Source organism: Phalaenopsis equestris, unplaced genomic scaffold (genome assembly GCF_001263595.1).
Source record: "Phalaenopsis equestris unplaced genomic scaffold, ASM126359v1 Scaffold000400, whole genome shotgun sequence".
Lineage (NCBI taxonomy): Eukaryota > Viridiplantae > Streptophyta > Magnoliopsida > Asparagales > Orchidaceae > Phalaenopsis > Phalaenopsis equestris.
This window is the reverse complement of record NW_018164842.1, coordinates 128,497-139,617: the sequence shown is the minus strand read 5'-3', so window position 1 is coordinate 139,617 and position 11,121 is coordinate 128,497. Positions and strand designations below refer to the sequence as shown.

Below are 11,121 nucleotides of genomic sequence, written 5' to 3'. Positions count from 1 at the left end.
TGGGACAATCGAGTCGACTCCTCGCGAAGGGAAGCAACAAAATTACTATTATGCCAGAATGCTTATAAACTTAATTAAGTAAAAATTAAAGGTTTAATTGCAAAATTACAGGTTAGCATATATGCTTCATGAATTACGCCGTATTTGACTCATCTAACGGCTCCGGGAAACCGAGTTAATTCAAAAACAACGAAATCCTATCCTGATCAAAAGGGCTAGTATCTATTTTGAGAAATTCACCGAAAAATTTCTCTGCCCGTATAGAGATTGCGGCGAAGCGCAGCAATCCGCACGAAATCTCTATGCGACTGGTTAGGCGTTGTTTGATCCTCTGCTGAAGTGGACGGTGGATCTGAGTTCACTGATGGAATTATGATGCAAACTCGCTGGTTCACGTTAAGCTTGTGTGCTTCGCATTAGGGTGGCTAAATAAAGGGCGCCTACGGTTTTATTTCGAGTAGGAGAGAGGGCGGGCCGCTACAGATTTGTGGCTTGTGGGAAGCAGCGGGTGTCTTTTCTTCGATCTACCTTTTAGGGCGAATCTGCATGCGGTTTTGTTAAACATTTTCTAGGGTTTGTGCTTCTTTTCCGCTCGATGTGTTTTTCTTATTTTAGGGTGCGATTTGGATTTTATGTTGGATCTTTGGGTTTAGGAGAGGTTTTTGACATTTTTCTTGTTGTTAGCGTGGGTGTATCGATTTTGAGTGCAAGGGTTCGAGATTTCTAGGTCAGTTATTTAAACTTGAAATAGTGCTGCAGGCTTCAAGGTTGATAAGATCTCGGTGTTTGATTTGATTTTCCCCATGTTTGTATGCGTCATAAGTCTTCTTTTGCATTCATGCATGCTAAAAGCCTATTTATGTTTTGATTTTCTCTTTTTATCGCTCTTTTTATGCACTTTTAAGTGGGCTGTTACTGCATTTGCTTTAATATTTGTGGTTTATCAAGCAGACATCCGTTGATACCTGAAGATGATTGACAGTACATTTTGCCCTTCAATGATGCCCGCATCTACACATCTTTTTCGTTCTGTAAAATTTTTATTCCTGAATTTACTTTCCTTCGAGTATTTTTGGTTTTAGAAGCAGCAGATTAGAGTTTGGACATTAGGTTTTCCCCTTTTATATCAAAAAATATGATTTTCTGTGTTTTAAAAGAGCTTCATTTCCTAATCGTAGAGGCGTCGTGAACGGTACATACAAAACCCTAAACCCTAAAAACCCTAAACCTGCATATTTGTTTGATGCTTTGGGGAGATAAGCGGGCTGCTTATTTTTTGTCTTTTTAACTCAGATGTTCCTAATTCTTGTGCCTCAAAATCGCAATGTAATATGATTTGCTGGGATTATCTTATTGGCAATGTTTCTTGGCCAACGATGGTATTCTACTTTGCTATATTTAACAATGTTTCGTTATTTGCCATCCCTTTGTTTTAGCTGATGGTCTTGCTATGCCTCTTTTCTAAGTTGTTCTCCGGAATCACTTTTCTTATTTGTTTTTGATTCTGTATTTTTATTTTATTTTGTTTATATTTTTATTTAAAATAATACATGTTTATGTTGCGAATAAATCCACTTGTTTGTATCCAAATGATTTGTTTTTCATAACAAAATTTAAAGGTGCATTTTACAAAAATACCGCTCAATTTTTATGTATTTACATGCCTAGCACATTAACTTTCCTTTTTTTTATGTATACCACCCAAATCTTTCAGAACACATCAAAATTATCGCTATTTTGACTTTGAAAAAGCAAAATAAACTTTTTCATCCATGAGGTGGCATATATGTAAGTTTAAGTTTATGTTTTAGATATGTAGATACATAGGAATTGAGTGGTATGTAGGTAAAGCATGTGAAAGATGTACGAAACAAACATATTTTTAAAAACTAAAGAAAAGAAAGAGTCATTTACATATATACCACCCCATGCATATGTATTTACTATCTAACACAAACTTTGTTATTTACATTTACACCGCCTAAATCTTTCATATCACATCAATAATATCTCTATTTTAACTTTTAAGATGTAAAATATACATGTTGATGCATGATTAAGCCGACATGTATGTAAAAATTGAAGTTTAGATTTTAAAAATGCAAATACATAAGAATTGAGTGGTATGTATGTAAAAATTGAAGTGTATATATTAGAACTGTAAATACATAAGAATTGAGTGATATGTATGTAAAAATTGAAGTTTGGATGTTAGATATGTAAATGCATAAGAATTGTGTGGTATACATTTAAATCTTGCAGTAAAAGAAGTGATGTCAAACAACCCCCAGGGACTGAGGAAATGGAAGATAGTTGTATATAATTACCATACAATTTATTAGGCATACAGTGTACTAGCTTTGTATTTGGTTGTGGGTCATAATAAAATTTATTTATTGGCTGGCTATACAATAGGAAGTGAATTCTTGTTGGGGGATTTTCAGTTGCACTCCTGTTATCTTAATAATAGTAAGGAATTTTTTAACGAATATATCTGATGTATCTATGTATTTTTCAAACACTGCTTACTCAATATAGGCGATACTAATTTAGCACCTCTTTTATGTGATTTAAGGTTGTTTGTGCATATTCATTTATTGGTCTCAAGATGAAATGAAGTTTTGGGAAATTTATATACATGCCATTACAATTTTTATCAATTTACATGTTTGACACCCAAAATTTGATATTTACCCTTGTCACACCTTAATGTCATAATCCTATGGAAGAAAAAGGTGTATTTTACTTTTAAAAAAATACTTGTGCTGGTATTTTTTATGTGATGTTATAACTTGAGTGGTATGCTTGTAAATATGAATGTTTAAGTGCTAGATATGTAAATACATAAGAGTTGTGTGGTACGCACGTATATGCCTCTAAAATTTTTTATTCTTTCCTCTTTTTAAGATTATTGTAGTTTATCTGTAGCAGTGGTTAGTCATTTTTTTTCTTTTTTTTTAATATCAAGGTTTGGTCAATTTAACATTGTTATCATCCCTTCTTTTAGTTGGCTATTAATCTTTCGCTGGGATTAGTGATTCTGTTTAGCTACAATGAATTGCTTGCAATTTGAAAATTGTGTATCTTTCTATATATCTTACTTTTATGAATATATACACCAATCATCTTATACTTGCTTGTCCTATCTTTCTTCCAGTATTATTAGTTTGAGAAATGGAAGCTCGAAATTCTGCAAAAGAGGAGGGGATGGAACTCCCTCTTCCTCCTCCAGTTGTACCGTCTAACGTAGCTCCTATTAAAGTTCAGAATGACCACTCTCTTACTGAGCAACTGAAGAAAAAAAGGGTACCAATGGCAAGGCCTGGTTTTGCTAAGAAAGGCCAACCCATATCTCTTCTAACCAATCACTTCAAAGTTTCTATCCGCAATGTTGATGATTTCTTCTTTCACTATAGTGTATGTAGCGAAATTTGCTTTTTTGTATTTATTTTGTTAAACGGTTCAATTTTTAGTGCTGAAAGGAAAGTTTGTCTTTTTAATTGATTGAAGGTCAACCTGAAATATGAAGATGATAGACCTGTGGATGGGAAGGGAATTGGCAGAAAGGTGATAGATAAGATGCAACAAACTTATGACACAGAGCTCGGAAAGAAGGGGCTTGTCTATGATGGTGAAAAGACTTTGTTCACGATTGGCCCGCTCCCTCAGATTAACAACGAGTTCACTGTCATACTTGATGATATGCCTTCAAAGAGGTAAATTTGTTTCTAATGTTTTTATCTTTTTTATTTTTTTTTCCACGTGTGCCGCCTGTCACATAGATGTCATTTAATTTATGATTTTACAGAAATGGCAGCCCCAATGGAAATGATAGTCCCAGTGAAGGTGAGCGCAAGCGAGCCAGACGATCTTACAATGCCAAAACTATCAAGGTTGAACTTAGTTTTGCTGCAAAAATCCCGATGCAATCCATATCCCTCGCCATACAGGGCAAAGAGACGGAGAACACACAGGAAGCGTTGCGGGTGCTTGATATCATTTTGCGACAACATGCTGCGAAGCAGTACACATACAAATTTCATTGCTCATTTACCTTGAATTTTCTTTGGATTGATGAAATTGATTGTTAATCTAGTTTGTAAAAAATTTCATGTAGGGGTTGTCTCCTTGTGCGCCAATCATTTTTTCATGATAAGCAATCGAACTATTCAGATTTGGGAGGTGGTGTATTTGGATGTAGGGGATTTCATTCAAGTTTTAGGCCTGTTAAAGGAGGCCTTTCCCTGAATGTTGGTATGCTTCTACCTTGCTGGGCACGGGGGGTCAGTGCTGCATTTCATTTTCTAATTCATGAATAAATTTTCATGGTTTATGATTCCACTATGTTTTGCAGATGTATCTACTACGATGACTGTCAGACCGGGTCCTGTTGTTGATTTCCTTATTGCGAATCAAAATGTGAGGGATCCGTTCCAAATTGACTGGGCAAAAGTAAGTGAAGATTATTGTTATTTCTTTGTTTGGTATAGTGTTTTTGTTAATATTATTAATATGTGAGTTATTCATGTGATTATGAAGTGCAAATATTGGTGGAACTTCTGCTTGTTTTGCTTGCAGGCAAAGAGGATGCTAAAAAATTTGCGTGTTAAGGTTGGAAATTTGGAATACAAAATTGTTGGTTTGAGTGATTTGCCATGTGACCAGCAGATGTATGTTTTCTTTTTTAACATTAGTTCATGTAAGATGGCCTTAATAATGCTATAAGTTATAGATTATATTACTCTTAAGAGTTTAGGTTTTGCACTTATATCTATGATTTTTTATTTTTCTGTGCAAATCAACAGATCGATACAAGTTAGTAGATTGGCATTTGCTATTTTGTTTTAAAATTGGAGTGTGACATGCCAATCTTCTATTCATATTAAAAGTACCTTCAGCAGTAATATTGATTTACAAGTAGCAAATTTACCTTTTTTGTCTTTAACTTGTTATTTTTTAGATGTTTTATTGGGACATTCAACAGATATTTAACCAATTAAAATTTGCTCTTAGGTTTACTCTCAGGCAGCGAGGTGACAGTGGGGACAATGCTTTGGAGATAACTGTATATGATTATTTTGTATCACATCGCGGGATTCCCTTAAATTATTCTGGCAGACTCCCTTGCATTAATGTTGGAAAGCCGAAGCGACCCACATACTTCCCAATTGAGGTTTTTTTTCCCTTTCATTAGTTGCATTCTCTTTCTTACTTATCTTTGAATCTTTTTTCTAGTAATAATTTTATTTAGTAATCCTTTTGTTACACAATCTGTTCTTGCATTTCTAAAGAATTAAAAAAAATCATTTGTTTGATGCACTAGCTTTGCAATTTGGTCTCTCTGCAAAGATACACTAAGGCACTGACAGTCCTTCAGCGGGCATCTCTTGTTGAAAAATCAAGGCAAAAGCCGCAGGAGCGGATGTCATCGTTAAGTAATGTGGGTTTTAAAGAGCTGTGAATGCTAGTTCTCCTTGCTCATTACATACATTTAGCGACTTTTTTTTTTCTTACAGGCTTTGAAATACAGCAATTATGATGCTGATCCTATGCTGCAAGCATGTGGAATTTCTATCAACACCAACTTTACACAAGTTGATGGTCGTGTGTTGCCGGCCCCCAAGGTTTGCGCATTCATTCATATTTGTACTGTTTTTTTCTTAATAATTTATATCAACTTAAATACAATTCATTTCTTTCTTAAGAATTGTAATGTTTTTCTTTTCTATAGTTGAAGGTTGGCAATGGTGAAGATTTTTTTCCTAGAAATGGTCGATGGAATTTCAATAATAAGGTTTTCTTATGCACACATAATATACTGTAATTCTTTATTGTTTGTAGCCCAACTCTCTTCTTTCTCAAGATTTTACATCCCTCACCAGAAATTGATGCAACCTGCCAAAGTAGAGCGATGGGCTGTTGTCAACTTTTCTGCCCGATGTGACATTAGCTCTCTCATAAGGGACCTAATCAAATGTGGGAACATGAAAGGAGTTGTATGTTTTCTAATTGTTATTTGCATATTTCTATTCATATTGTCGATCCATTACTTGATAGCTAACATAGATTGTGCTAATCAGTTTGCAAAGAACCTTGTTCATTTTTTTTCTATTGTTTTGACAGCTTGTTGAACAGCCATTTGACGTTTTTGAAGAAAATCCTTCTGTGAGAAGGGCCACTCCTCCTGCAAGGGTTGATGAGATGTTCGAGCAAATTCGAACTAAACTTCCCGGGGTTCCAAAGTTTCTTCTTTGCCTTTTACCTGAGAGGAAAAATTCTGACCTTTATGGTTTGGTCCTCCTAAATCATTTAAACTTTTATGGAGCTTTCCATTATACAATTATTTGACGGAGAACATTTTCTAATTGTTAGGGCCTTGGAAGCTCAAGTGCCTTTCGGAGTTTGGAATTGTAACACAATGCATTGCACCGATGAGAGTCAATGACCAGTATTTGACAAATGTCTTGTTAAAAATCAATGCTAAGGTGGGCCTTTTGGCTATTTCTTTTATTTTGTCCGTTTGTTCTTGTTTGGTCTTTTTTGTCAATTAGTTTTTATTTTTTCTTCAATTTTCAGCTTGGCGGCTTGAACTCACTGCTGCAAATTGAAAATACATCGGCTAATCCAATTATCTCAAGGGCTGCTACAATTATATTGGGAATGGATGTTTGCCATGGCTCTCCTGGACGGTCTGACGTGCCTTCAATTGCAGCAGTAATTTCTTAAACTCAAAGTTATCAAGTCATTTGCTCTGATAATCTTGTGCGTTTGCTCTACAAAATGTTGTTGGAGTTTACAGTTAGAAAATTGAGTAATCTTTAATATTTTTGTTCTACTTAGCAGCTAATTTCTGACCTTTGCTTCCCCACACTGATATTCATCTTCCTCTTTTTGTCACCTATCATGATAGGTTGTTAGTTCAAGGCAGTGGCCACTGATTTCGAAGTATAGAGCATCAGTAAGGACGCAGTCTTCGAAGGTAGAAATGATTGATTCTTTATTTAAGCCATCCGAAAAAAACGAAGATGATGGCATAATCAGGTAAGTATTTTTTTATCATTCTTTATTGAAGCTTGTTTCCTTCCTTTATGGTAAAAAGATTGCATTTTTTTTATTACCTTTTAACGCCTGTGAATTCACGTGGTTTAAAATCCAGGGAGCTACTTCTTGATTTTTACACCAGTTCTGGGAAGAAAAAGCCAGATCAAATCATTATTTTCAGGTAAATTAATATTTTATGTTTGATGTTCTTATTTTTTCTTTTTATTTTTGCTCACAATATCTGAAATTTTATTTTGGTTCAATGCCTTGAGAATCATTTTTATACTTTTTGTTACACATTGAGTAGGGATGGAGTAAGTGAATCTCAATTCAACCAGGTTCTGAACATTGAGTTGGATAAAATTATTGAGGTGAGCTTGTTAACAGTAAAAAATTTTCATAGCCATGAAAAAAAAATTCACGCTGGAAGTTCTATCCACCTTTATTGAGCAGGGCTTTTCATGATTGTAGGCTTGCAAGTTTCTTGATGAGCAGTGGTGCCCAAAGTTCACCTTGATGATTGCACAGAAGAATCATCATACAAAATTTTTTCAGGCTGGAGGTTCTCCGGACAATGTTCCTCCTGGTACATCTTATTTTATTGTCTGAATCATAATAATAGCTGAAAAGTTTATTTTACTGCCGTTTCCGGTTGGCTTGAGAATGACCCTGCACGCTCTGTAGGGACTGTGGTCGACAATCAAGTTTGCCATCCAAAAAATTATGACTTCTACATGTGCTCCCATGCGGGAATGATTGTAAGAGCTTTGGAACTCTTAGTTTATTGCTGTTTTAATTTTTCTCTTTATTTTGTGTATTGGTGATTAGTTTAAGTTTGACCTCTTATCTGAATTTTGCTGCATAAATTAGGATTCAATTGTCATGTTCATTATACTAATTTTATATTCTAGTATTAGACTGAATATGGTAATTAGTTTGTTTTTTCTCCCTTTAATTCTCAAGGGTACAAGCAGACCAACCCACTATCATGTCTTGCTTGATGAAAATGGTTTCAGTCCTGATGATCTACAGGAGCTTGTCCATTCACTCTCCTATGTGTAAGTTGTGTTAGTTCATGTTGTAGTATTGTATTCAAATATAAATTCCAACGCCACTCTAAATTTGGTTTTTTATGATGACAATGTCAGATATCAAAGGAGCACAACAGCAATATCTGTGGGTAGGTTTCTTCATATGGGTCTGTCAGTGGCTTTTTTTAGCCTTATTTTTTAGAACGAAGTATTTTATTATTTCTGATTCCAGTTTTTTCATCACTTACTGTAACCTGTGTGTTGCGCATACCTGATCTTGTGTGTCCAGACTATGCCCATTTTGTCCTGTTTTAAATTTGTTGCTTCATTTTCCTTTTTTAAGTTTACCCCCTTATTTTGTCCTTTTTTAAATTTGTTGCTTCATTTTCTGTTTTTTAGTTTATCCCCTCATTTGGGAATGAAGATGATCATACAAATATCTATTACTTCTCTTAATTTACTCATTGCAGAGAAATGATAAAATTTTATTTCTATACAAAGTTTTTAAATCATAAACTTCAAATAAATGGCCCAAAGCTTTTACAGGACTTCCCTTGTACTTTTACATCAATCAATTGTGTATTTTTTGTAATAGTTGTGGCCCAAAGCTTTTACAGGACTTCCCTTGTACTTTCACATCAAACAATTGTGTATTTTTTGTAATAGTTTCAGTTTCATGTTATGTCACCCGACTTTAAAACCTCACCTGAAGAAATTTGGCCAGTTTAATTTTGGGGTCCTGTTTGGGTTCAGGTTAGCCCAAATGTAACTTGAACTTGATCATATTTTACCCATGTTGATCCGAATGATCGTAATATCTCGTGTTAAATTTCTGTGTTTGGTTTGTTTAGTTGGGTTGAAAGTAAGGTTCGGAGGGTCCAATTTATTGGGTTCGGGTAGTATTAGTTCAGTTTGGGTTGACTTTGGGCCAGACCCAAACCTGAATTGTAAACTCCAAATTGACCACCCCTAAGCTTTTCAATAAAATTGTGCTCTACAAATGTTAATATGGTTATTTTAGGTTTAGTTGGTTGGAATTTGAATTTGCAATAGCTTTTTGACTGTCAAACTTCAGGCTTTTTTTTTTGTTGTGCATTATAAACATATATGCCAGGGCAGTTTTTTTCTCAGTTTTTCACAAACTACTAGAACTCTTATAACTCGTTTAATGTTTGATTTTTTGTTGGTAGTAAAACTGATGTGTTTTAGAGATGTGGTATTTACATACATACAGCCCAATTTCTATGTATTTACAAATCTAACAGCTAAACTTTATTATTTAGGTTTATACCGCTCAAATATTTCATCTCATAAAAATACCTCTATTTTAACTTCTAAAAAGTGAAACCACCCTTTCATGTATTATAGATAAGGTGACATATAGGTAAAAATTGTAGGTGAGATATATAAATATAGGTGGATTGAGTTGTATGTATGTTGATCTTCCATCCAAATTTAACGAGTCTTTCTCATGCGCTTACATTTGACGTGATACACAAATTAATTGTTTGTGTTGCCTGGTAATTAGCGACGATCAGATTTTATGGCTACCGCTTGCCATATTTCTGTTTATATATGCTTATTTACTTCCTATCAGTTTTTTTTATTCCAACTCGTGCTCAAAAGCTGGCCATTGCATTAACTTGTATTTTAATTCACCTGCTCTATGAACTCTTTGTAAAGTTCTGTCAATGCCATCCCATCAAGGGGCACTATATATATATTCAAGCACACCCAAATTAGTTTTGAAATTGTTTTGGCATATCTTACTATATTGTAGCATGTTATCTTGAAAAGATGTTATGCTGGTCGACCATCTTTCATAAAGATACTGTCATATATGAAATATCTCTATGAATGTTAAATATAACAATATCAATAATATGAACTATAGCTGATGATTAATTTTATATACTTCTGTACATTTTATTTCAGTGGCGCCCATATGTTATGCCCATCTTGCTGCTGCACAAATTGGCCAGTTCACCAAGTTCGAGGACAGGTCTGAAACCTCTTCAAGTCAAGGGGGTTTCACTGCCCCTGGTGTTGTGCCTGTTCCTGAACTACCGCGTCTACATGAGAATGTTCGGAGCTCAATGTTCTTTTGTTAGGAAAGATCCCATTGCCTCTTTAGTTTCCCTGCTTAATTTTCTGTGTACGTAGCCACGTTTTAGTTTTTTAGCTGTTTTGATGTTAGACCATATATACAAGGTAGCTGTTTTTGCAGGCACTCCTGTGGCGGTATTGTTTTGTTGTTTTGTGAAAAGAGGCTTGCCTGGGCCCAATCAATTGGGTCAAATTTTCCGCTTTATTTCATCGGTTAGTGATGATAGAAACTGGTTCGCATTTTTTCTTTAATTGCTTGGCCTATATTTTTCTTGTTCGATTTCATTTTTCAATTTTTGTTTAACCAAAACCTTGCATCATTTTTAACGACGTGAGGCACAATTTGATTTTATATATGATTTTGAGATCATGACAATTAATGCGAAATTTTGAAATCATTTTGCCTGTCTCAGTAGAAGCACCGAATCTTCTGATCTAAAGTTTATATGAAATGGGATTAGATTACTTGTAGTGTTATTAGAGTTGTATTTTTAAGATATTCATTTTAACAATAACTATTTTGGAGCTATAGTTCGGATGACCATGAATTTAAATACAAAACATTTTATTCCAAAATGCACCGAGATTCATTTATTGAGCAAAAAAAAAAATCTTGTGATATTATCATAAACATTTATTGGTGAAGTGAAGTATCTATTATTATTTTTTAGCAATTAATGAGTTTTTTTTTTCATTTTTTCGAATTTATTTTATGTATATTGATATTTAATCGTTGTGATGCTTTATTAATATTATATCTAGCAAGTGTTTTAAAGCTTTTCTTTCAAGTTCTCTCTTCTGCATAGCACAAACTCGATAAAATCATTTTCTATCCATTAACTACAGCTTCTTTCAACTTTACAGTGCAAGAATTGCACAACATAATTCTAAACAAAATTTGCATTATTTTGATCATAATTTAAACCAGTCGCACAATATTTAC

At 34.2% G+C, this 11,121-nt stretch overlaps 1 protein-coding gene across 2 annotated transcripts; it reads left to right on the top strand.

Annotated features, from left to right (window-relative positions):
* Positions 1 to 446: 446 nt before the first annotated feature.
* On the top strand, positions 447 to 10,383 carry LOC110026763 (protein argonaute 4B-like). Of its 2 annotated transcripts, none has more exons than XM_020727864.1 (23): positions 447 to 573; positions 3,158 to 3,417; positions 3,511 to 3,716; positions 3,809 to 4,024; positions 4,118 to 4,254; positions 4,355 to 4,452; positions 4,579 to 4,670; positions 5,014 to 5,173; positions 5,324 to 5,440; positions 5,517 to 5,624; positions 5,732 to 5,794; positions 5,883 to 5,996; positions 6,124 to 6,289; positions 6,373 to 6,485; positions 6,577 to 6,714; positions 6,911 to 7,041; positions 7,157 to 7,222; positions 7,349 to 7,412; positions 7,513 to 7,627; positions 7,726 to 7,799; positions 8,005 to 8,099; positions 8,190 to 8,221; positions 10,008 to 10,383. In XM_020727864.1, exons 2-23 carry the CDS (start codon positions 3,175 to 3,177, stop codon positions 10,181 to 10,183), a joined length of 2,724 nt encoding a protein of 907 aa, XP_020583523.1. In that variant the 5' UTR covers positions 447 to 573; positions 3,158 to 3,174; the 3' UTR covers positions 10,184 to 10,383. The 2 variants fall into 2 exon arrangements, with proteins under 2 accessions (XP_020583523.1, XP_020583524.1); XM_020727865.1 differs by lacking the exon at positions 447 to 573 and adding an exon at positions 596 to 727.
* Positions 10,384 to 11,121: the final 738 nt, after the last annotated feature.